Source organism: Pristiophorus japonicus, chromosome 7, assembly GCF_044704955.1.
Source record: "Pristiophorus japonicus isolate sPriJap1 chromosome 7, sPriJap1.hap1, whole genome shotgun sequence".
Lineage (NCBI taxonomy): Eukaryota > Metazoa > Chordata > Chondrichthyes > Pristiophoridae > Pristiophorus > Pristiophorus japonicus.
The window spans coordinates 13,841,863-13,869,036 of NC_091983.1; the positions used below are offsets into that span (position 1 = coordinate 13,841,863).

The 27,174-nt window shown below is 48.1% G+C and overlaps 1 protein-coding gene across 1 annotated transcript in view; it reads left to right on the forward strand.

Moving 5' to 3' along the window:
* Positions 1-434: 434 nt before the first annotated feature.
* The window catches only part of eif2ak2 (eukaryotic translation initiation factor 2-alpha kinase 2), a 140,408-nt gene continuing 113,668 nt past the window's right edge, over positions 435-27,174 (forward strand). Inside the window, exons 1-2 of the mRNA XM_070884643.1 lie at positions 435-518; positions 23,028-23,171. Coding sequence (XP_070740744.1) covers positions 23,041-23,171 — 131 coding nt within the window. The 5' untranslated portion in view covers positions 435-518; positions 23,028-23,040. The remainder of the gene's footprint in view (positions 519-23,027; positions 23,172-27,174) is intronic.

Here is a 27,174-nt window from a genome sequence, read left to right on the forward strand (position 1 = left end):
CCCCTGCATTAAACACCCTCTCCCCCTGCACAAACAAACACCCTCTCCCCCTGCATTAAACACCCTCTCCCCCTGCATTAAACACCCTCTCCTCTGCACAAACAAACACCCTCTCCCCCTGCATTAAAACTTTACCCCTTAACCCCTCTCACCCTGCATTAATCCCCCCTCCCCCTGCATTAACCCCTCTGCTTCCTCACATTTACCCGTTTGCAGCGAGCCCCTCCGGTCCTAGATTACACCCTCTGTCTCTGGCACATTTACCCCAGTTTGCAGCGAACCCCTCTGGCCCCACACAGCTCTCTGTCTCTGACACACGAGCCCAGTAATACGCCACGTCGGGCACTCGGGAGCTGCGACTGCTCTTAGCCTCTCCCTCTCTGGAGGAAAGCGAAAGTGAAAGATTGCAGAAGAGGCCGAGAAACGAAACTGGGTGCCCAGAGGAGGGAGGCTGTGTTGAGCTGGTGACACGCCGCATACAGTGAGGGAGGCTGAGGCTGCGAACACCGGCTGTAACTGTGAGTTGGTCTATTTATCATTGGGGGTCCTCCATTGCATGGCGCAGAATAAAGTTGCAGCTACATAACGGCCAGTTACAGCGGCCTGTATTTGTGAGCAGTGCATGTTATACAAGGGCCGGGGAGTATCGTTATGGCTAGCCTCTCCAAACAGTAGCAAAGCTGCTCGAATGCCTATCAACTAGTGATTTAACAGTGAATGTGATCAGGTGTAGCCTTGGCTCGGGGGACCACTCACTTCTGAGTTATACGCTTGGGGGCTCCAGTTTCCAGAAGTCTGAGCACAGAATCAAGGCTGACAGTCCTACTGTTGGAGGCCCCGTCTGGCCTCTCAGGTAGACGTAAAAGATCCGACAGGCACCATTTGAAGATCGGGAGACGTGGATTTAGATAGCGCCTTTCACAATTTCAGAACGTCCCGAAGCGCTTTACAGCTTTGGGATGCAGTGCAGTCAGTGTTGTAATGCAGGAAAGGCGACAGCCAATTTGCGCACATCAGTCTCCCACAAACAGCAATGTGACAATGTTTGTTTAGCTATGTTGGTTGAGGGTTAACTATTGGACGTCACACCGGGGATAACTCCCCTGCTCCTCTTCGAAATAGTGCCATGGGATTTTTTTTTTTTACATCCACCTGAGTGGGCAGACGGGGCCTGGTGTAACGTCTCATCCGAAAGGCTCCCGAGGGAGTGCTGGACTGGGTGTGTCAGCCTGGACAATGTGCTCTAGTCTTGTGGATTTTCTGACTCCGAGGCGAGAGCGCTATCCACTGAGACACTGCGCATACTTGGACTGTGCTCTTTCTCTCCCTGTAGTTACAATGTAAATGTTTAGGAAGTGGGGAGTAATATGTCCTTACTATACAGTACAAATGCACATACTTGAGAGAAGGTCACCCTGTGACCAGTTACCTTTATTAGCCAGCACTGAAGTGAAGAAGGTGGGTGGAGCTTCCCCTTTTATACCTGAAATTTCAGGTTAGGAGGGTCTCTCGCAAGTTCACCACCTAGTGGTCAGTGTTCTCACGGTGTACAACTTAGGTCAGTTAATACATGGATTACAATGACAGTTGAATACATGACAACACCACCCCCCAAGTCTTATTGGGATCACAGGTTAAGTCTCTCTGGTGGTTTACGCTCCCTTGTAGAGCGCCTGAGTTGGGGCTCCGGTTGTTGGGCGCTGGCCTGAGTGTCTGCTGTTTGCGGTGCCTCAGGCCTGTCCGGACTGCCCACAGTGACTGGGCTCTCCTCCCTTTGGTTCCGGTGTTCGGTCACCTGTAGTGGAGTGAACTCTATATCGTGTTCTTCCTCTGCTTCTTCTATGGGGTTGCTGAACCACCTTTTTGTTTGATCCATGTGTTTGCGGCAGATTTGTCCATTGGTAAGTTTAACTACCAGAATCCTATTCCCCTCTTTAGCAATCACAGTGCCTGTGAGCCATTTAGGCCCTGCAGCGTAGTTGAGGACAAAGACGGTCATTGACATCAATATATCGCGCCCTCGCATTCCCGTCATGGTAGTCACATTGTGACCGGCGCCTGCTCAACAATTTCTTTCATGGTGGGGTGTATAAGGGATAACCTGGTTTTGAGCATCCTTTTCATTAGCAGCTCTATGGGTGGAACCCCTGTGAGCAAGTGTGGTCGGGATCTATTGGCCAACAGGAGGCACGATAAGTGGCTTTGTAGGGAACTCCTTTGGATTCTGAGCATCCCCTGTTTGATTATCTGCACTGCTCATTCCGCCTGGCCATTTGAGGACGGCTTGAACGGTGCCGTTCTGACGTGGTTGATACCATTTCCTGCCATGCAGTCCTGGAATTCAATGCTTGTAAAGCACGAGCCATTGTTGCTGACCAAGACGTCCGGTAGACCATGGGTGGCGAACATTGCCCGTAGACTTTCTACCGTGGCAGAGGATGTGCTTGAATTGAGAATGTCACACTCGATCCATTTGGAGTAGGCATCTATTACAACCAAAAACATTCCCATGAAAGGACCTGCGTAGTCCACATGGATGCGTGACTATGGCTTGGCCGGCCAGGACCAGGGGCTAAGGGGGCTTCCCTGGGCGCATTGCCCAGCTGGGCACATGTGTTGCACCTGCGAACACAAAGTTCCAGGTCTGCATCTCTCCCTGGCCACCAAACGTGTGACCTGCCAATTGCCTTCATCATGACAATGCCCGGGTGCTCATTGTGGAGTTCTCGGATGAACACCTCTCTGCCCATCTGGGGCATGACTACTCGGTTTCCCCACAGTAGGCAATCGGCCTGAATCGAGAGTTCATCTTTGCGCCTCTGAAATGGTTTAAATTCCTCAGGGCATGTCCAGTACGTGGCTGCCCAGTCCCCATTCAGGACTGGAGGCGTAAGCTAACGGCTGTAACTGACCCTTGGCATTAACATGCTGCAACACACACCCGACCCCATAGGACGATGCATCGCACGTTAAAACAAGTTTCTTACATGGGTCATATAGCGTTAACAGATTGTTAGAGCACACAAATTGTTATGCTCCATCAAAAGCCCTTTCCTGGCTGTCACCCCAGACCCATTCGTGACCTTTGCGTAGGAGCACGTGTAGCGGCTCTAACAGCGTGCTCAATTTGGGAAGAAAGTTACCAAAATAGTTCAGGAGCCCCAGGAACGAACGCAGCTCCGTCGTGTTATGGGATCTGGGTGCTCTCTGGATTGCTTCCGTTTTGGACGCAGTAGGTCTGATCCCGTCTGCTGCTACCCTCATCCCCAGGAATTCTACCTCTGGAGCTAGGAAGACGCACTTCGCTTTTTTCAGTCGCAGACCTACCCGGTCCAGTCTGCGTCGCACCTCCTCCAGGTTGTGGAGGTGTTCTTCAGTATCGCAACCCGTGATGAGGATATCGTCTTGAAAAACCACCACCCTTGGAATCGACTTGAGGAGGCTTTCCATGTTTCGTTGAAAGATCGCGGCGGCCGAGCGAATCCCGAACGGACATCTGTTGTACTCAAACAACCCCTTGTGTGTCGTGATGGTGATCAGCTTCTTCGACTCACTCGCCAGCTCTTGGGTCATGTAAGCTGAGGTTAGGTCCAATTTTGAAAAAAGTTTGCCACTAGATAGCCTCTCGGTAGCGGGTACTGGTCTTGGAATGACACCCGATTGATGGTGGCCTTGTAATCACCACATATTCTGACCGACCCATCCGCCTTGAGCACCGGCACAATAGGGCTCGCCCAGTCACAGAATTCAACTGGCGAAATGATGCCTTCCCTCAGCAGGTGGTCCAATTCACCTTCTATCTTTTCCCGCATCACGTACGGCACCGCTGTGGCCTTGTGGTGTACTGGCCTGGCGTCCGGGTTTATGTGAATCACGACCTTGGTCCCCATGAAGGTGCCAATGCCGGGTTGAAATAGTGAGTCAAATTTGTCCAGGGCCTGTGAGCATGATATTCGCTCCACAGAAGAAATTGAATTGACATCGCCCCATTTCCAGTTCATGACAGCAAGCCAACTCCTCCCCAGCAGTGCGGGACTGTCCCTCGGGACAATCCAGAGTGGCAACCTGTTCTCCGAATCTTTGTGGGTCACGACTACCGTGGCGCTGCCTAGCACCAGAATGATCTCCTTTGTATATGTCCGTAGCTGTGCGTCAATCGGCAATAATTTTGGCCTCCTGGCCTTGGATGCCCACAACTTGTCGAACTGTTTGATACTCATCAGGGACTGGCTGGCCCCCGTGTCTAGCTCCATTGATACTGGGATGCCATTGAGGAGCACTTTCATCATTATCTGTGGCGTCCTGGTGTATGAACTGTATATGTGCTCCACATGAACTCGCTGAACTTCAGCTTCCAGCGATTTCCCCCAGTGTCCATTTGGCCTCGTAGGGCTTACATCAGGCCCGTCCTCCTCGTACATCAACCTGGCTGCAGGCTTCCTGCACATATGCGCCAAGTGACCGCTGACGTTGCAGTTTCCGCAGGTATATTGCTGATACCTGCAAGCTCTGGCTGTGTGTTTGCCTCCACACCTCCAACATGAGCCGTTGTTGGAAACAAAAGGTCCATTACCAGTCGATCGTCTCTGACTGTCTCTGTAACTGTCCTTAAGCGCACCATTGACAGGTGTTGATGGCCCCATTACTGACCACATTGCCCCTTGCGATGGCATGAATCGCCGTTCAGCTAGCCATTGTCTCTGTTGCATTCCCTTTTTGGGTTCGACTACATGCTCGGGCATGTCCGATTGCCCCTGTCTGCCTGGAGAACTGTGTGCCGCGTTAACAATGTTGACTCCCTGGTCGTTTGTTGCATTTAAACCAAGATTTTTGTCAAACATCATTCTGGTCTCTTCCTCCCCTGAGATAAATGTCTGGGCCATCAAAGCCGCTGTTTCCAGGGTCAAGTCTTTGGTCTCAATCAGTTTCCTGAAAACCCCAACGTGCCCGATGCCCTCAATAAAAAAGTCTTGCAGCATCTCCGCTCTGCATGCATCTGGGAACTTACATAGGCTCACCAGTCGCCGGAGATCTGCCACGAAGTCTGGAACGCTTTGCCCTTCTCGTCACCGGTGCGTGTAAAACCGGTGTCTCGCCATGTGCATGCTGCTCGCCGGTTTAAGGTGTTCCCCGATCAACTTACTGAGCTCTTCGAACGTCTTGTCCGCCGGCTTCTCTGGCGCTAGGAGGTCCTTCATCAGGGAGTACGTCCTGGATCCACAAACCGTCAGGAGATGAGCCCTGCGTTTGTCGGCTGAATCATGTCCCAGCCATTTCTTAGTGACGAAACTTTGCTGTAGTCTCTCAATAAAATCATCCCAATCATCACCAACACAGTACTTCTCTTCTGTGCTGCTAGTGGCCATGCTCGCGTGGTTTAAATCCCAGTTTCCTGTCGCCAATAATATGTCCTTACTATACAGTACAAACGTACATGAGGCCCATACTTGAGAGAAGGTCACTCTGTGACCGCTAACTTTTATTAGCCAGCACTGAAGTGAAGAGACATAGGGGCCAAGTTTCGGCCTGAGTTGCTCCTGTTTTTTTGGAGCAACTGGTTTAGAACGGAGTGTCTTAGAAATTTGAATTCTCGGCATTTAGTTTGCTCCAGTTCTAGTCAGTTAGAACAGTTTCACTTTGGAACAGAATTTTTTTTTCAAAAGGGGGCGTGTCCGGCCACTTACGCCTGTTTTCAAAGTTTAGGCAGCGAAAACTTACTCCAAACTAACTTAGAATGGAGTAAGTGAAGATTTTTGTACGTTCAAAAAAACCTTGTCTACACTTTAGAAAATCAGGCGTAGGTTACAAATCAGGCGTAGGGAATGGTGAGGGGGGGGAGGGAAGTCATTAAATTCTACAATCAATCCTTAGTTATACTTATACAAACATTATACAAATAAATCCAACCTGAATACAAATTTATAAGCAAAGAAAAGATTAAATAATCCATGTTCCTACCTGTGTGAAACAGCAGCAGCCTTCGAGCTGCTGTGCTTCAGGCAGGCCTTTCATGTTGGAGACAGGCAGGGGTGTGGCGTCAGTGTCTACGGCAGCCCCAACAGCGGCAGCAAGCAGCCTTCGAGCTGAGCTGCTGTGCTGCAGGCAGGCCGTCATTCTCTTAGTGGCTGGCCGCGAAGAATCAACACCGGACCGACGTGAGGCCATTCGGCCATGGGATAGCAGCGGTGTCAGTGGCTGGCCGGCAGGCAGCTGAAGAATCAACACCGGACCGACGTGAGGCCATTCGGCCATGGGATAGGAGCGGTGTCAGTGGCTGGCCGGCAGGTAGCCGAAGAATCAACACCGGACCGACGTGAGGCCATTCGGCCATGGGATAGGAGCAGTGTCAGTGGCTGGCCGACAGCCGAAGAATCAACACCGGACCGACGTGAGGCCATTCGGCCATGGGATAGCAGAGGTGTCAGTGGCTGGCCGGCAGGCAGCCGAAGAATCAACACCGGACGGATGTGAGGCCATTCGGCCATGGGATAGGAGCGGTGTCAGTGGCTGGCCGCGAAGAATCAACACCGGACGGATGTGAGGCCATTCGGCCATGGGATAGCAGCGGTGTCAGTGGCTGGCCGGCAGGCAGCCGAAGAATCAACACCGGACCGACGTGAGGCCATTCGGCCATGGGATAGGAGCGGTGTCAGTGGCTGGCCGCGAAGAATCAACACCGGACCGACGTGAGGCCATTCGGCCATGGGATAGGAGCGGTGTCAGTGGCTGGCCGCGAAGAATCAACACCGGACACACGCAGCTCTTTAAGGTGCTTGAGGCCATTCGGCCACGCTTTAGGGGCAGCGTCAGTGGCTCGACGGCAGCCGAAGATTCAGCAGCAGCCTTCGAGCTGTGAGGGGGACTGAGGCCCTTTGGACAGGGAGAGGCAGCCATTTTATACTTAAATTTGCAGAATGGGCGCTGCATTGTCAACACCACATATTATGCAATGGTTCGCCATCAATTCACTGCATAGGAGAGAATTGATTAGAGCTCACCGCACCAGGAACGTCGTAGCCCGTAGGTTGATGGGCAGGAGACCTTACCCAGGTCGACAATATCGAGCCAGGCGCTCGTACCTGGACATGAGCGAGGCTGATTGTGTGAAAAGGCTGCGTTTTCGCAGAGAAGTTGACACTGAGATCTGTGATATGGTGAGAGCAGATTTGCAGCTCAGAAGCAGAACGCCAACTGCCCTGTCTGTTGCAGTGAAGCTAACAGCTGCACTTTCTTTCTATGCCTCGGGATCGTTTCAGGCTACAACTGGAGATGTGTGTGCCATCTCTCAACGTACAATACATGCCTGCGTTTACCAGGTCACGGCTGCACTGTATGCGCGAAGGAATGAATTCATCAATTTCCCAATGACCGCACAAGCGATCCATGAGAGGGCTGTGGGCTTCTTCAGGATTGCCGGCTTCCCAAAGGTACAGGGCTGCATTGATTGTACCCACATAGCCTTGCGAGCACTGTGAAGGATTCTGAGCAGTACCGAAATAGGAAAGGTTTCCACTCTATGAATGTGCAGCTCGTGTGTGACGACAAGCAGCGCATCATGTCAGTCGATGCGAGATACCCTGGTAGCACCCACGATACGTTCATCCTACGCGACAGCGTTCTATCTGACATGTTTGAGCAGCAGCCAGAAGGGCAGAGCTGGCTACTGGGGGGCAGAGCTGGCTACTGGGAGACAAAGGGTACGGCCTGACCACCTGGCTCATGACGCCCCTACGCGTGATACGGACAGAAGCTGACCGTCAATACAACATGGCGCACATTGCGACACGCAGCATCATTGAGAGGACCATTGGCATATTGAAACAGCGATTCCGATGCCTGGACCATTCTGGAAGACAATTGCTATACTCTCCTCAGATTGTCGGTCATTTCACTGTTGTGTGCTGCATGTTTCATAACTTAGCCATCATGAGGCAGCAGGAGCTGATAGTGGAACCAGAAGACCGACGTGAGGGTCCAGTGCATGATGATAGTATTATGGAACAGCAGGATGTGGATGATGACGATGATCAGGAAAGCATGCAAGTGCCTGATGCCGGAGCACGAGGTCGGAGGAGGGCCGTCCATCGTGCCCCTTTAACGATTGCTCGAGCCTTGCGCCAGCAGCTCATCCGTGAACGCTTCAACTACTGATGCCTGAGGGCTCTGCGACCACTGTTGCGCGTGGACATGTTTATTCTTTGCAGTTGTTCCTACGTTGTGTTGTGTTAATGGAACATGAAACAGTTTTAATGAAAAAATATTTTATTGAAAAGTTAACGTCACTGTAATAAAATATTTGTTGTATCAAACTATACTTTTTAATATGACTCTTGAAGATCACTTATAAACTTGTAAAGTTACAAAACTTACAAAACAGTTTCAATGTGAAAAATCTTACACTCTGAAGAAGACTTAAACTTCAGGATCACTTTTTAGATGCAAAATTAAATAAGTTACAGAATGTGAGAGCATTTACACTATAAGATCACTTGCAAACCATAAGATCACTTATAAGTTGTCAAGTTACAAAACTTACAAAACAATTTCAATTTGAAAAACGCTACTACAGCTACATCAAGAACAAGAACAAAAGCAGCAAAGAAAGGCTGCAACCATCTCATCCACATCTCAGTGAATGTTCACTTCCTCATGGGGTGTCATTTGATTGGCCAGGCTGTGTGCCCTTATTGCAGCAGCTACCTCAACCAGGCCCACCCTGACGGCCTGTGCTGACACTTGCATGCCCTCCTTGACGGCCTGTGCCGTCGATTGCACTCCCTCGGACATTCCCTCCCTAAGTTCCCGTGTCATTACTGCTATTTCTCCCGTCAGGACCGTCAACTCTTCACCCACTGCACTGACGCCACCAATGAGTGATCGGGTAAGCTCATTGGTCTCCAAACCCAATGCCACAACCTGAGTCGCATCTGTTGCATGCTGCATCTCAGGAGAACGTGTCTCCAATCTCCTTCTCCTCTGCCTGGGTCTGCCTCGTGGCACCACTACACTGGGAGGCGTGGGCACGGACGGTGGGACGCTCAGTGTTGCAGACAGCTGAACTGGAGGGAGAGGCTCAGGCTGGGACTGTGGGACGCTCTGTGTTCCAGACGACAGAACTAGAGGGAGAGGCTTGGGCTGGGACTGTGGGACGCTCTGTGTTCCAGACAGCTGAACTAGAGGGAGAGGCTCGGGCTGGGACTGTGGGACGCTCTGTGTTCCAGACAGCTGAACTGGAGGGAGAGGCTCGGGCTGGGACTGTGGGACGCTCTGTGTTGCAGACGGCAGTACTAGAGAGAGAGGCTCGGGCTGGGATGGTGGGACGCTCGGTGTTCCAGACGACAGCACTCGAGTGCAAGCCGTGGGCTGGGATGTTGGACGAATGGGTGTAAACTGCTCCATGATATCAGCAGCAGCTCTGGGACTCACAGCGTTGGAATCAAAACCATAGTAGGTGGAACCAGAACCTATGCGAGAGGGAGGCGCAGGCTCGGACAGTAGTGCACTGACTGCATTATATCAGCAACACCATTGGGATCCGCAACATCGGAAGTGAAAGCATGGAAGGTGGAACCAAGACCTATGCTAGGGGTTGAAACTGATGCCCCTTGATGGGGGCTCATAAACATTAAATTGGAAGCTCTCCCCTGCAGACATTTCAGTCATCGCTGCCATCATCCAATCTGGATCGTCCGCAGCTGGTTGTACTGGTTCTTGTTCTGTACCCTCAGGATCCTCAGGGTTGGCAGCAGCAGCATCATAATCATCATCATCATCATCATCATCATGTTCTGCAAAATACATCAGAACAGTCAAATGTTTAACAGCAAGGGAGGGGGCCGGATGGGTGGCGTGAGTACTCTCACACATAGCAGGCCAGGCAGCAGGTTGATTTAAAGGGCCACGATGCATTTTCAGGACTTACCCTCTTCCTCGCGTGCGGCCCAGCTTGTGCTGTACCGATTGCTTTTCTCCATGTACGACTCATCATAGCAGCTACCCTTTGTTCCAAGGGTGTCAGTGGATACAGATTGGGCACGCCTCCTCCTGTCAGAGTTGCCTCCCTTTTCTTGTGGGCCAATTTCTTCTGCAAAGAGTAAAATATAACTTTTTACAGAGTGTGTCAGTCTGCAAGGTGGGACATACAGATAGCCAGGTTACAATTACGATTAAATTAAAAATGGGAAATATTACTTACATAAACTACTTGACCAAGGTCGTGCCAGTTCCTTTTACACTGGCTTCCAGATCTCATGGTATGCACCACTGCGCAGTAATCTTCTCCAACTTGGTTCCATCGTTTCTTCATTTCTTTTGGTGGCACTTTTATGCGACCTCTGTTGCTGGTATCTAGCTCCTGCCATCTCTGCTCAATTACATTGACTAACTTCCTCATGCAAGAAATTCTTTGTTCTTGGTGGACGTTGATTCATTGCAAAGTTGAATTGGCACTCTTATTTCTCAAAACACACAGTCCTTAATTTGCATGCACCAATGCAGCACCGGTTCTGCAAGTTTAGCAGTGAAAAGCTGAACTCACTGATTTCAGCAGGTGATTTATTCAGCAGTGCTGCTAAAAGCACTCCCTCACACACACAAATATCAAAAAAAATTAAATTACAAGCCTTTCCAGGGGTCCAAGAGACAAATCTTCACTTTTGCTCCAGTCCCTTTAAAAATGGCCGAGTGCCAATGTTTGTTTGACACTGCGCGTGCACGCACGCTCCAACGCGCACGCGCAGGGTTGCCGGCACGACGTTGGCTCATTTAAGTTAGAACCGCCCCCCCCCCCCCCCCACTGCTGACAGAATCGGTGCGAGTGTTTGGCTCCGCCCCCCGCTGTGAAGAGCGCGGCACACCAGGCACAGATCGAGCTCCGAGGAGCCGGAGAATGTCGCAGTTTTTTTCATACGCACTTTTAGGCGCGAAGAACAGGCGTGCAGCTCGGGGCTGCGCCGGTTTCGGCGCGGCCGGAAACTTGGCCCCATAGAAACATAGAAAATAGGTGCAGGACTCGGCCCTTCGAGCCTGCACCGCCATTCAATAAGATCATGGCTGATCATTCCCTCAGTACCCTTTTCCTGCTTTCTCTCCTTAACCGTAAGAGCCATATCTAACTCGCTCTTGAATATATCCAATGAACTGGCATCAACAACTCTCTGCGGCAGGGAATTCCACAGGTCAACAACTCTGAGTGAAGAAGTTTCTCCTCAACTCAGTCCTAAATGGCCTACCCCTTAACCTAAGACTGTGTCCCCTGGTTCTGAACTTCCCCAACATCGAGAACATTCTTCCCGCATCTAACCTGTCCAGTCCCGTCAGAATCTTATACGTTTCTATGAGATCCCCTCTCATCCTTCTAAACTCCAATGTATAAAGGCCCAGTTGATCCAGTCTCTCCTCATATGACAGCCCAGCCATCCCTGGAATCAGTCTGGCGAACCTTCGCTGCACTCGCTCAATAGCAAGAACGTCCTTCCTCAGACTAGGAAACCAAAACTGAACACAATATTCCAGGTGGGGCCTCACCAAGGCCCTGTACAACTGCAGTAAGACCTCCCAGCTCCTATATTCAAATCCCCTAGCTATGAAGGCCAACATACCATTTGCCTTCTTTACCGCCTGCTGTACCTGCGTGCCCACTTTCAGTGACTGATGAACCATGACACCCAGGTCTCGTTGCACCTCCCCTTTTTCTAGTCTGCCGCCATTCAGATAATATTCTGCCTTCGTGTTTTTGCCCCCAAAATGGATAACCTCACATTTATCCACATTATACTGCATCTGCCATGTATTTGCCCACTCACCTAACCTGTCCAAGTCACCCTGCAGCTTCTTAGCATCCCCCTCACAGCTCACACCGCCACCCAGTTTAGTGTCGTCTGCAAACTTGGAGATATTACACTCTATTCCTTCATCCAAATCGTTAATGTATATTGTAAAGAGCTGGGGTCCCAGCACTGAGCCCTGCGGCACCCCACTAGTAACTGCCTGCCATTCTGAAAAGGACCCGTTTATCCCGACTCTCTGCTTCCTGTCTGCCAACCAGTTCTCTATCCACGTCAGTACATTACCCCCAATACCATGTGCTTTGATTTTGTACACCAATCTCTTGTGCGGGACCTTGTCAAAAGCCTTTTGAAAGTCCAAATACACCACATCCACTGGTTCTCCCTTGTCCACTCTACTAGTTACATCCCCCAAAAATTCCAGAAGATTTGTCAAGCATGATTTCCCTTTCATAAATCCATGCTGACTTAGACCGATCCTGTCGCTGCTTTCCAAATGGGCTGCTATTTCATCCTTAAGAATTGATTCCAACAATTTCCCCACTACTGATGTCAGGCTAACCAGTCTATAATTACCCGTTTTCTCTCTCCCTCCTTTTTAAAAAATGGCATTATATTAGCTACCCTCCAGTCCATAGGAACTGATCCAGAGTCGATAGATTGTTGGAAAATTATCACCAATGCATCCACTATTTCTAGGGTCATTTTCTTCAGTAGTCTGGGATGCAGACTATCAGGACCCGGGGATTTATTGGCCTTCAATCCCATCAATTTCCCTAACACAATTTCCTGCCTAATAAGGATATCTTTCAGTTCCTCATTCTCACTAGACCCACTGTCCCCTTGTACATTCGGAAGGTTATTTGTATCTTCCTTTCTGAAGACAGAACCGAAGTATTGGTTTAATTGGTCTGCCATTTCTTTGTTCCCCATTATAAATTCACCTGAATCTGACTGCAAGGGACCTACATTTGTCTTTACTAATCTTTTTCTCTTCACATATTTATAGAAGCTTTTGCAGTCAATTTTTATGTTCCCTGCAAGCTTCCTCTCGTACTCTATTTCCCCCCTCTTAATTAAACCCTTAGTCCTCCTCTGTTGAATTCTAAATTTCTCCCAGTCCTCAGGTTTGTTACTTTTTCTGGCCAATTTATATGCCTCTTCCTTGGTTTTAATACTATCCTTAATTTCCCTTGTTAGCCATGGTTGAGCCATCTTCCCCGTTTTATTTTTACTCCAGACAGGGATGTACAATTGCTGAAGTTCATCCATGTGATCTTTAAATGTTTGCCATTCCTTATCCACCGTCAACCCTTTAAGTATCCTCTGCCAGCCTATTCTAGCCAATTCACGCCTCATACCGTCAAAGTTACCTTTCCTTAAGTTCAGGACCCTTGTTTCTGAATTAACTTTGTCACTCTCCAACTTAATAAAGAATTCTACTATATTATGGCCACTTTTCTCCAAAGGGCCTCGCACAACAAGATTGCTAATTAGTCCCTTCTCATTACACATCACCCAGTCTAGGATGGCCAGCTCTCTGGTTGGTTCCTCGACATATTGGTCTAGAAAACCATCCCTAATACACTCCAGGAAATCCTCCTCCACCGCATTGCTACCAGTTAGGTTAGCCCAACTTATATGTAGATTAAAGTCGCCCATGATTACTGCTGTACCTTTATTGCACACATCCCTTATTTCTTGTTTGATGCTGTCCCCAACCTCACTACTACTGTTTGATGGTCTGTACACAACTCCCACTAGCATTTTCTGCCCTTTGGTATTTTGCAGCTCCTCCCATACAGATTCCACATCATCCAGGCTAATGTCCTTCCTTACTATTGCATTCATTTTCTCTTTAACCAGTAACACCACCCCGCCTCCTTTTCCTTTCTGTCTATCCTTCCTAAATGCTGAGTACCCCTGGATGTTGAGTTCCCAGCCTTGGTCACCCTGGAGCCATGTCTCCGTGATGCCAATCACATCGTATCCGTTAACTGCTATCTGCGCAGTTAATTCATCCACCTTATTCCGAATTCTCCTCGCATTGAGGCACAGAGCCTTCAGGCTTGTCTTTTTAACACACTTTGTCCCTTTAGAATTCTGCTGCAATGTGGCCCTTTTTGTTTTTTGCCTTGGGTTTCTTTGCCCTCTACTTTTACTATTCTTTCTATCTTTTGCTTCTGCCCCCCTTCTATTTCTCTCTGTCTCCCTGCATAGGTTCCCATCCCCCTGCCATATTAGTTTAACTCCTCCCCAACAGCACTAGCAAACACTCCCCCAAGGACATTGGTTCTGATCCTGCCCAGGTGCAGACCGTCCGGTTTGTACTGGTCCCACCTCCCCCAGAATCGGTTCCAATGTCCCAGGAATTTGAATCCCTCCCTTCAGCACCATTTCTCAAGCCACGTATTCATCTGAGCTATCCTGCGATTCCTACTCTGATTCCTACTCTGACTAGCACGTGGCACTGGTAGCAATCCTGAGATTACTACTTTTGAGGTCCTACTTTTTAATTTAACTCCTAGCTCCCTAAATTCGTCTCGTAAAACCTCATCCCGTTTTTTAACCTATATCGTTGGTACCTATATGCATCACGACAACAGGATGTTCACCCTCCCTTTTCAGAATATCCTGCATCCGCTCCAAGACATCCTTGACCCTTGCACCAGGGAGGCAACATAGCATCCTGGAGTCTCGGTTGCGGCCGCAGAAACGCCTATCTATTCCCCTTACAATTGAATCCCCTATCACTATCGCTCTCTCACTCTTTCTCCTGCCCTCCCGTGCAGCAGAGCCAGCCATCGGAGCTGTCTGACCAAATCATAGACATTTACAGAACATAAGGATGGCTTTTCGGCCCATCGTGGCCCCGCCGGCCAATAAGAGCTATCCAGCCTAATCCCACTTTCCAGCTCTAGGTCCGTAACCCTGCAGGTTACAGCACTTCAAGTGCATGTCCAAGAAGGTGGGTGGAGCTTCCCCTTTTATACCTGAAAGTCCAGGTTAGGAGTGTCTCCTGCAAGTTCACCACCTAGTGGTCAGTGTTCTCATGGTGTACAACTTAGGTCAGTTTATACATGGGTTACAATGACAGTTGAATACATGACAGGGAGGAGCCGGTGTCTGCTCTCTGAGCATTTAAATTTATGTCTAGTAGGTTTGCAAAAGGCCCAAGAGTTGCCACAGAGCATTTTATAATCCAGGTTTGACACCACACTGGATTTACACCCCATGTGATGTGAGACTCTGCAATATTGACGAGAGGTTTACTGCCTGCTTGCTCTGGAGTCAGGTCATGGATGCTAAATTAGTGGTGTAACTGCACCTTAAGAGTATTGCACAAGGACTGTATTGTGTTTGCAATTCGGGCCCTCTCCAAAAACACTCCCTCAAGCCGAGCACGAAGGCCCACTTCTATAGCAAATCAGGTTTCCGTAATATGACCTTGTATGGGAAGTAACCGGGAAGGTAGTGTGTCCAGTTTACAATATCTCTTTCAGCATCAATGGGGGCGATAGTGTTGATCGGGGCAATATCGGATCAGCTGCCCGCTCTACATCTTTCTCTGTTTTCATTCCCACTGAAGTCGAAAGGTCCTATGTTCAAACTTTATACACGTGCAATGAAATTTCTCCTGAATATTTAAAAAAAAATGGAAAACAAAGTGTTTTGGAATCAAGAGAAATCATCCCAGGATTTCCTTGCTCTAGAGCAGGGGTTCTCAACCTTTTTACTCCCATGTTATAAAAATTCCACCAACCCCCTGTAACACAAGTATTTTTTCTGTGCACAAATTAGTTATACAATTGAACATATTCATTATTATTTTTGTTTTACTTGCTCAACGTGAAACTTGTTGCTGTTGCTGAGCGAGCATTCTGTTAAGGCAGGGAGATATCTTCGACAAGCACGCAGGCGTGTCCTGGTCAGCGTTCACCCTGGCTCGGTACTGTCATTGGTGTAATTGCTGAAAGTTCAGCTCTGCATCAGCAGGTTGTACTAATTGGGAGCACCAATGTCAGTGCTGCAGAATAAGCACCGCTGTATTCATCGGGGCATCCACACCATCTCTCCAGCAGCATTGCACTCAACTTGGCTCTGAGGGAGCTGTCTGACCAAATCATAGCACAGAAGGAGGCCATTTCGGCCCATCGTGTCCGCGCCGGCCAACAAAAGCTATCCAGCCTAATCCCACTTTCCAGCTCTGGGTCCGTAACCCTGTAGGTTGCAGCACTTCAGGTGCACATCCAAGTACTTTTTAAATGTGGTGAGGGTTTCTGCCTCTACTATCCTTTCAGGTAATGAGTTCCAGATCCCCAGAGCCCTCTGCGTGAAGAAATTTCCCCTCCAAACCTCCTACCAATGACTTTAAATTTATACCCCCTGGTTGTTGACCCCTCGCAAGGGAAGTAGGCCCTTTCGATCCACTATATCGAGGCCCCTCATAATTTTATACACCTCAATGAGGTTTTCCCCTCAGCCTCCTCTGTTCCAATGAAAACAAACTCAGCCGATCTAATGTGTCCTCATAGCTAAGATTCTCCACTCCTGGCAACATCCTGGTAAATCTCCTCTGTACCCGCTCCAGTGCAATCACATCCTTCCTGTAATGTGGTGACCAGGACAGTCAGTGAGTTCTCCTAATAGCTTTGATGGGACAGAGGGCAGCAGTTTAGCTTCAGTACTCTAGCTGAAGGGGTTTGTAGCCCACAGGTGTGTACAGATTGTTCCAATGTGAGTTTTAGAACGTAAGTATTCCGTTTGTTAACCAGAAAGATGTGCTACCAGCTGTGGTTTGACTACGTCGAAGTGAACGTTCCTTTCTTGAATGGATGCAAGAGCTGAAGCACATCCCTAGTCCCCCCACAGACAAAAGCGTTCCAGACTTGCAGTTTCCTTTTGAATGAGTCAATTCTTTCACGCTGGGGGGAAAATAAATGGGTTCTCCTACCTTGCACAGCTTTAATCAGCTTCTTCATTTGACTGAACGTGTCTGCGAGGGAATCCAGTTTAGCCAGCCATCTTTCGGCACCTCGGCAATTTTGGGTTTCTTATCAGCTGAGACAGTGCGCACCTCTTCCCAGAGATGAAATGTGCGGGTTAGCATTCCGCCTCGAGATAACCCTCTCACCTCTGTGTACATGGGCAAGGAATTGTGCACCACACCCACTTGCTCACAGAGTGCAGCAAAAACACCTGGAGTTTGTGGCTATGTCCACACTAGTCTGAAAATGCCAGATCTTGTCTGATCTCAGAAGCTCAGCAGAGTTAGATCTGGTTAGTAATTGGGTGGGAGACTACCAGGGAGCACTTGTATAATTTGTTTTTTAGTGCCCTCAAAAAAAAACAAGGGGGCACTTGTTTGAAAGTGTTTGGTGTGCCCCCCCCCCCCCCACTTTAATCAGCGGACACTTGATTTAATTGTTTCCTACAAATTAGTTGTAATAAAAGTAATGAGTGTTAGCGCTGTTTGAGAACACCGTGAAGACCTGCCTCATTATCTTTCGCAGCAAGCGCCAATGTACAGCGGTTTTTATTTTTTTGCACAGCACCAGAATGCTTTGCTGCAGACCCCAGTGCAATTTGTCCAGGCATGAAATCATCCAACCACTTGAAAATATCGCCTGACGTTGTTGTTGTTGTCTTGGAGCTCTTTGCAAAAAACAAAAAAGCTCTCTTTTATTTCCTTACTCCACACCAACCGAGCACAGGCGAGTAAATGGGACGTTTTACGAATGTCTGTGGATTCATCAAGTTTTATGGCAAAGTCACTGTCACCAGCCAATCAATGCACTGCAAAATGATGTCTCCTGACATTAAACCAATCCGTCGTTTGACACCGATATTTTATTCCAGTTAATGGTCTTCTGCTCTCCAAACATTTCCCTTACGATTTCAATGGCACACAGCATTATCGTCCGAGAAGGTGTCAAACACCTCGAGTCTCTTTGCTGGGAGCACGCGGAAGCCCAAGCACCAACAGCGGAAGGAGCGCACGACATATCAAGCCCCCCACCCACCCGTCCCTCCAACCACCGTCTGCCCCACCTGTGACAGAGACTGTAGGTCCTGCATTGGACTCATCCGTCACCTGAGAACTCATTAGTGTGGAAGCAAGTCATCCTCGACTCCGGGGGACTGCCTGAGAAGGGACACAGCACTATCAACTCCCCAGCAATCGTATGCTTTTTGTTTTTTTGCTTTATCAGTTTCCTGCGCCACTAAGTAGGATGAGACTACAACTTTTTATCAGCGGTAGTTGTGGATTTCATTCCTGTTTTAGTACCGAGCAGTTCCTTAGCCTTTCGCTCATAAAATGAATGTTATATATTTCATGCCTGATAATTAAATGTCTCTGTAATATGGAGGGTTTCAAGGATTCATTGGCCAGTACTTTTGTGCACAAATTACACCCTGCGATTAAGGTATAAGAACATAAGAAATAGGAGCAGGAGTAGACCATACAGCCCCTCGAGCCTGCTCCGCCATTTAATAAGATCATGGCTGATCTGATCATGGACTCAGCTCCACTTCCCCGCCCGCTCCCCATAACCCTTTATTCCATTATCGCTCAAAAATCTGTTTTTATCTCCACCTTAAATATATTCAGTGACCCAGCCTCCACAGCTCCCTGGGGCAGAGAATTCCACAGATTTACAACCCTCAGAGAGAAGAAATTCCTCCTCATCTCCGTCTTAAATGGCCGGCCCCTCATTCTGAGACTATGGACTCCACATCCAGTACAAATAAACCCGAGATTCAAGTAGTTTTTTTCTTCATTTTGTAGGGTTAATGATGGCTTTTAAGTTTTTTACTCACACCTCCAGCTCCTTGATTCTCTTCAGCCCTTGTGGAGGAACTTGACGAAGGACGTTCTGTATCATCGGTCTGTGGGTATTCTTGTTTTGGAGCTGATGTTCGCATTAAAAATGTATCCGTTTCTGTGTGCGTTAATTACGATATTCCTGTTCTTTGTCATTTGTCTTGCTCCCTCTGAAATAGCTCTATTACACCTTGGGTAAAGCGAGAAGGTATTACATAACCTGAGAACCTGTTCATTTCTGCGCTATCAATAAACACATATGACAATTTACTCTTTCGGTTATTTTTGGCGGATCCCTTAAAACCTTTGACCCCTGGTTGAAAACCCTTGTTCTAGAGAACGCTGTGTATGGAGAACAGTTGTGGGAGCCTTGCTCAGCTGAATTACAAGCCAACGGGTCAGGTAACTGACACGGACTGAAACTCCATGTTGTTTCTGGGAACCTAAAATCCTGGGTCCACTGGGATGAGGGAATATAAAACATATTGTCAGATAGGAGTGTCATTTAGTTTTAAATGTGTTTACCTTATTGGTCTTGGAGCGAGGGAGAAGTGAGGAGATAACACTGAAAGCTGTTTCCCCCATTGGCTTCTCTAGGCAGGAGGTAACAATTTGACTTGCGTGGTGTTAGCCTTGTCTCAGTTAATAGCACTCTCGTCTCTGAGTAAGAAGGTTTCAAGTTCCCCTCCAGGACTTGAGCACATAATCAAGGCTGGCACATCAATGCAGTACTGAGGGAGCGCTGTGTTGTTGGATGTGAGTGCTTGAACCGAGGCTCCCGGCTACCTGTTCAGGCGGGCGTGTAGACATCTCCTTTGGGGTCCTAGCCAAAGGTCCTTCCTCAACCAACACCATCAAAAGCAGGTTCACTAGTTATTCATCTCATTGCTGTTTATTGGACCTTGCTGTGCACAGATTGTCTGCCCTGTATATCTAATGAATTGTGAAGTGTTTTGGGACATCCCGAAAATATGACGAGCAGCAATCATAAATGTTATATATACTCTCCGTGTAGTCACCGTATTGTTGCATAAGCTGGAGACTTGTTACCTGATGTACTATCAATAAGGTTCACACTGTGTATATACTATGCTGGCACCACTAGAGGGTGCAACTGGTGAAGACCGGGGTTTCCTGCCCCTGTGGCACAGGCTGTCCACCAGAGGGCACTGCGGTGGGAGAAACATAGAAACATAGAAAATAGGTGCAGGAGCAGGCCATTCAGCCCTTCTAGCCTGCACCGCCATTCAATGAGTTCATGGCTGAACATGAAACTTCAGTACCCACTTCCTGATTTCACGCCATACCCCTTGATCCCCCGAGTAGTAAGGATTTCATCTAACTCCCTTTTGAATATATTTAGTGAATTGGCCTCAACTACTTCCTGTGGTAGAGAATTCCACAGGTTCACCACTCTCTGGGTGAAGAAGTTTCTCCTTATCTCGGTCCTAAATGGCTTACCCCTTATCCTTAGACTGTGACCCCTGGTTCTGGACTTCCCCAACATTGGGAACATTCTTCCTGCATCCAACCTGTCCAAACCCATCAGAATTTTAAACGTTTCTATGAGGTCCCCTCTCACTCTTCTGAACTCCAGTGAATACAAGCCCAGTTGATCCAGTCTTTCTTGATAGGCCAGTCCCACCATCCCGGGAATCAGTCTGGTGAATCTTCGCTGCACTCCCTCAATAGCAAGAATGTCCTTCCTCAAGTTAGGAGACCAAAACTGTACACAATACTCCAGGTGTGGCCTCACCAAGGCCCTGTACAACTGTAGCAACACCTCCCTGCCCCTGTACTCAAATCCCCTCGCTATGAAGGCCAACATGCCATTTGCTTTCTTAACCGCCTGCTGTACCTGCATGCCAACCTTCAATGACTGATGTACCATGACACCCAGGTCTCGTTGCACCTTCCCTTTTCCTAATCTGTCACCATTCAGATAATAGTCTGTCTCTCTGTTTTTACCACCAAAGTGGATAACCTCACATTTATCCACATTATACTTCATCTGCCACGCATTTGCCCACTCACCTAACCTATCCAAGTCACTCTGTAGCCTCATAGCATCCTCCTCGCAGCTCACACTGCCACCCAACTTAGTGTCATCCGCAAATTTGGAGATACTACATTTAATCCCCTCGTCTAAATCATTAATGTACAATGTAAACAGCTGGGGCCCCAGCACAGAACCCTGCGGTACCCCACTAGTCACTGCCTGCCATTCCGAAAAGTACCCATTTACTCCTACTCTTTGTTTCCTGTCTGACAACCAGTTCTCAATCCACGTCAGCACACTACCCCCAATCCCATGTGCTTTAACTTTGCACATTAATCTCCTGTGTGGGACCTTGTCGAAAGCCTTCTGAAAGTCCAAATATACCACATCAACTGGTACTCCTTTGTCCACTTTATTGGAAACATCCTCAAAAAATTCCAGAAGATTTGTCAAGCATGATCTCCCTTTCACAAATCCATGCTGACTTGGACCTATCATGTCACCATTTTCCAAATGCGCTGCTATGACATCCTTAATAATTGATTCCATCATTTTACCCACTACTGAGGTCAGGCTGACTGGTCTATAATTCCCTGCTTTCTCTCTCCCTCCTTTTTTAAAAAGTGGGGTTACATTGGCTACCCTCCACTCGATAGGAACTGATCCAGAGTCAATAGAATGTTGGAAAATGACTGTCAATGCATCCGCTATTTCCAAGGCCACCTCCTTAAGTACTCTGGGATGCAGTCCATCAGGCCCTGGGGATTTATCGGCCTTCAATCCCATCAATTTCCCCAACACAATTTCCCGACTAATAAAGATTTCCCTCAGTTCCTCCTCCTTAATAGACCCTCTGACCACTTTTATATCCGGAAGGTTGTTTGTGTCCTCCTTAGTGAATACTGAACCAAAGTACTTGTTCAATTGGTCTGCCATTTCTTTGTTCCCCGTTATGACTTCCCCTGATTCTGACTGCAGGGGACCTACGTTTGTCTTTACTAACCTTTTTCTCTTTACATACCTATAGAAACTTTTGCAATCCGCCTTAATGTTCCCTGCAAGCTTCTTCTCGTACTCCATTTTCCCTGCCCTAATCAAACCCTTTGTCCTCCTCTGCTGAGTTCTAAATTTCTCCCAGTCCCCAGGTTCGCTGCTATTTCTGGCCAATTTGTATGCCATTTCCTTGGCTTTAATACTATCCCTGATTTCCCTAGATAGCCACGGTTGAGCCACCTTCCCTTTTTTATTTTTACGCCAGACAGGAATGTACAATTGTTGTAATTCATCCATGCGGTCTCTAAATGTCTGCCATTGCCCATCCACAGTCAACCCCTTAAGTATCATTAGCCAATCTATTTTAGCCAATTCATGCCTCATACCTTCAAAGTTACCCTTCTTTAAGTTCTGGACCATGGTCTCTGAATTAACTGTTTCATTCTCCATCCTAATGCAGAATTCCACCATATTATGGTCACTCTTCCCCAAGGGGCCTCGCACAATGAGATTGCTAATTAATCCTCTCTCATTACACAACACCCAGTCTAAGATGGCCTCCCCCCTAGTTGGTTCCTCGACATATTGGTCTAGAAAACCATCCCTTATGCATTCCAGGAAATCCTCCTCCACCGTATTGCTTCCAGTTTCCCAATCTATGTGCATATTAAAGGGAGACTTGAGGGTCACCTGCATAGGTGCGCAGGGCCCAGTATAAAAGACTGCTCACCATGCTTGTGCCTCACTCTGGAGTTACAAATAAAGGAGTACAACACATTGCCTCGTGGAATCATTCATAAGTGCATTACAGACATAACCATAAAGGCGCTTTCTTCGAACCTGCACTCGATGTAAAACCCATTGATAGGATAGGAAAAGAGAAACAGGAGGAGGCCATTCAGCCCCTTAAGCCTGTTCTGCCATTCAATTAGATTAGGGCTGATCTGTATCTTAACCCCATCTACCCGCCTTGGTTCCGCATCCCTTAATACCCCTTACCCAACAAAACTCTTTCAATCTCAGTCTTGGAAGCTTCAATTGACCTCCAGCCTCAACAGCTTTTGGGAGAGAGAGTTCCAGATCTCCACCACACTGTGTGTGAAGAATTGCTTCCTGACGTCACCCCGGAATGGCCTGGCTCTTATTTTAAGGTTGTGCCCCCTTGTTCTGGACTCCCCCCACCAGAGGAAATAGTTTCTCTCTATTTACTCCTTTAATCATCTTAAACACCTCAATTAGATCACCCCTCCTTCTATACTCAAGGGAACACAAGCCTAGTCTCTGTATCCTGTCCTCATAATTTCACCCTTTTGGCCCCAGTATCATTTTATTGAATCTGCGCTGTTTTGTTAATGAATAGATTGTTTATTACCTCATGATATATCATGTATGCTTTGAATTGAAAATTTTATTTTTTTTGCAGCCGGTGAAAGAAAATGGCGACTTCAGTGCCACCAAATTCTGATTCTCTACATAGATATGTGGAGGAACTTCAATTGTATGCAAGTAAAATTGGAGAGAACTTGACTTGGGAAACCTCACAAAGCGGACCTCCTCACAACATCATGTAAGTAATTTAGTGATATATTTCTTTGTCCTTGTCATGCACAATTGCACAACACATGACTCCACACCAAGATCCCCTCCATGGCCTCTCCCCTCCCTATCTCTGTGACCTCCTACAATCCTCCCTATCTCTGTAATCTCCTACAACCCTCCCTATCTCTATAACCTCCTCCAGCCCTACAATCTTCTGAGCTCTCTGCAACCTCTTTCAGCCTATAACCTGCTGAGATCTCTGCGCTATTCTAATTCTGGCCTCTTGTACATCCCCCATTTTCATCGCTCCACCATTGGTGGCTGTGCCTTCAGTTGCCTGGGCCCCAAGCTCTGGAATTCCCTCCCTAAACTTCTCATCCTCTCCGCCTCTCTCTCTTTTAAGATGCTCCTTAAAACGTACCTCTTTGACCAAGCTTTTGGTCACCTGTCCTTGTATCTCCTTATGTGGCTCGGTGTCAAATTTTGTGAAAACGCTCCTGTGAAATACCTTGGGACGTTCCACTATGTTAAAGGCCGCTATATAAAAGCAAGTTGTAAATTCTCTTGGAGGTTCAGTGCCAATCGGTTTGAGCTTTCAGCTAGCCAGGGACATACATGCATATTACTGTTAGAATTTGGGCTTTCAGTTTGTTATATGACCAACTTTCGAGTCCCAGCAGAGAATCTCGCTCACCAATTGTGCCGGGTATGGTAGTGTAGTGGTTATGTTACTGGTCCTGTAATCTAGAGGCCTCAGCTAATCCAGGGGGATGAGAGTTCAAATCCCACCACGGGCAATTTTGAGAATTTGAATTCAGTTTTTAAAAAGCCATTATCAAAAAAAGCTGTCGAGTTTCATAAAAGTCCAACCGGGTTCACTTTACACCTGCTGACGTAACCTGGTCTGGAGTGTAAGTGACTCCAGTCCCACACCAATGTGAGTGACTCTTAATTGCCCTCTGGTCTAGCAAGCAACTCCATTGTATCAAAACCACGAGAAATAATCCCAACAGCACTGTGGGAGCACTTTCACCACATGGACTGCAGCGGTTCAATAAGAAGGCCCATCACCACCACCTCAGGACAACTAGGGATGGGCAATAAATGCTGGCCTTGCCAGCGATGCCAACATCCTGAGAATGAATAAAGAAAAAGAAGGAACAAGGCGGCAATTTCCGTGGCCATTCCATGCCTCCAATGAATGGGTTAGTATCCCACAGGAAAAACAATGAATCCTTTCTCAAGCTACATATTGGAAAGGGCTGCAGGATGCTTATCACAATCTGGTCCCATCGGTGGACAAGACGTCACCGGGAGAGAGAGATGTTATATTTCAGATTAACATGGGGTTTGCTCGATGAAGAAAGACCACGGTCCATCGAGTTGGCTTTCTACCATCCTGGTCGTCGCTCGATGCAACGATAATGGATTGTTGACCAATCATAGCAATCAATCTCTACCAATGTGTCTAGCACAGACCCAGACACGAGGCGAGGAAAATCCCAGGGTGGAGAGCTTTGGGAACCAGAGGTCCAAAGACACCTCTTCCTCCCGAGCACGGACCACATGACACGTCTCAAATTACTCCCATACTGCGTCCCAAAATGTCAAATGAAAAATAAAAAATCACAAACTGTTGTAAACTGAGACCAGAATGAGAGTGTGTTGAAATTCTTAGACTTATTTTTCAGAGTCTTTTAACTCAAACTTTGATGATTATAACATGACCACTTAGCTCCTCTGTATATTGTCAGGCAAGGCTCCGAGCCACTATCACTGATTTGCTCTATACTTCCATAGATCTTGGCTGTGGTTGGAGAAATGGCAAGGAATTTTAATACAGGGAACTCTTAAGTTTATGAGATTTGTTAGAGAAAAAAAAGAAACACTTGCATTTCTAAATCGCCTTTCACGACCACTGGACGTCTCAAAGTGCATTACAGCCAATGAAGCACTTTTGGAGTGTAGTCACTGTTGTAATGTAGGAAACACAGCAGCCAATTTGTGCACAGCAAGCTCCCACAAACAGCACTGTGATAATCTGTTTTAGTGATGCTGATTGAGGGATAAATATTGGCCAGGACACCGGGGAGGACTCCCCTGCTCTTCAAAATAGTTCCATGGGATCTTTTACGTCCACCTGGGATGGTAGACATAAGTTTAACGTCTCATCCGAAAGACGGCACCTCCGACAGTGCAGCACTCCCTCAGCATTGCACGGGAAAGAAGAAGCGAGGGAATATTGATGTGGGTCATGTGCTAGTTCTTTCTTGAAAATTCGTTCTTCACCCATTTTATATCACACAGAATTTACAACTATTGGCCCAACTGGTTTATGCTCCACACGAACCAACTCCCATCCCTCTTCATCTAATTCTATCAGCAAAACCTTATATTGCTTTCGCTCTCATGTACTCGTCGAGATTCCCCTTAAAGGCTATTTGCCTCAACTATTCCTAGTAGCGAGTTCCACATTCTAACCACTCTCTGGGCAAAAGTGTTTCTTCAGAATTGGATTTATTAGTGACTATCTTATATTTATGGCACCTAGTTTGGGACGCCCCCACAAGTGGAAATATCTTCTCTACGCCTACCCTATCAAACCCTTTCATAATTTTAAAGACCTCGATCAGGTCACCTCTCAGCTTTCTCTTTTCGGGGGAAAAGTGCCCCAGCCTGCTAATTTTTCTGGCATACTGGATACTGCACCAACGCACTTGCACCAGTGGAGTGGAGTGGAGTGGAGTGGAGTGGCGTGGAGCGGGTCTGCAGGAATCTCGAGGCCGCTCGTTTAATATTATCATGTCTTGTATATCAATAAGGATGCTTCTATTTGTGCTAACTGAAAGGCAGCCGTTTCTCTGATTGGTTCTCCATTTTCACATGACCTACTGCTGATTGGTCCTTTTGGAGGATAAGCCACACCCTGAAGTTCCTCTGGAATGTATAACTGGAACCACCCAGCCACAGTTCTGAGTGATTTTCCAATTTATAATTTTGACTTCAGAGGCCACAGAGGATAGATCTCCCCAAACGTCACCTAGTTCTAGCCGAAGTCCCTTAACCCAGTGCAAGTGTATCCCTCCCCCGCCACCATAGATGGGGCATTGTGTGTGGATTATCAACAGGTTTATTGGGTATGATGTGAATAGTGTCAGTGTCATGACTTCTGGATTTCATCCACCCCAACGATGTCCCTTGTAACATACGCACTGAGCTTGCACGCACCAGGGAGTTGGAAGAACGCAATCCGTCTTCCCCAAGTTCTCTCTCCTCTCCAATCCCCACCCCCACACCCCCAAGCTCTCTCTCCCTCTCTCACTCTCTCTTCCTGCCCCCCACCCCCAGGCTTTCTCTCTCTCACCCCAAGCTCTCCCTCTCTCTCCCCCCAGTGTCTCTCTTACTCTTTCTCCCCCAAGCTCTCTCTCTCCCCTGCAAGCACTCTCTCTCTCTCTCTCCCCCCCCAAGCACTCTCTCCCCCCAAAGCTCTCTTCCCTCCCCAAGCTCTCTCTCTCCCCTGCAAGCTCTCTCTCTCTCTCCCCCCCCCAAGCACTCTCTCCCCCCCCAAGCTCTCTCCCCCTCCCCAAGCTCTCTCTCCCCCCAGTCTCGCTCTCTCCCCCCCACAAGCTCTCTCTCTCCCTTGCAAGCTCTCTCTCTCTCCTCCCCCCCCCCCCCCCCCCCACCAGCTCTCCCTATTCTCCCAAGCTCTCTCTCTCTCCCCTCCCACCAAGCTCTCTCTTTCCCACCGTCCCTCCATCCCCACCGCCCCCGGCTCTCTCTCTCTCCCCAAAGTTCTCTCTCTCTCTCTCTCCCCCCAAGCTCTCTCTCTCCCCTGCAAGCTCTCTCTCTCTCTCCCCCCCCCCAGCTCTCTCTCTCCCCCCAAGCTCTCTCTCTACCCTGACAAGCTCTCTCTCTCTCTCTCTCCCGTGCAAGCTCTCTCTCTCTCTCTCTCCCGTGCAAGCTCTCTCTCTCTCCCCCCAAGCTATCTCTCTCCCCTGCAAGCTCTCTCTCTCTCCCCCCAAGCTCTCTCT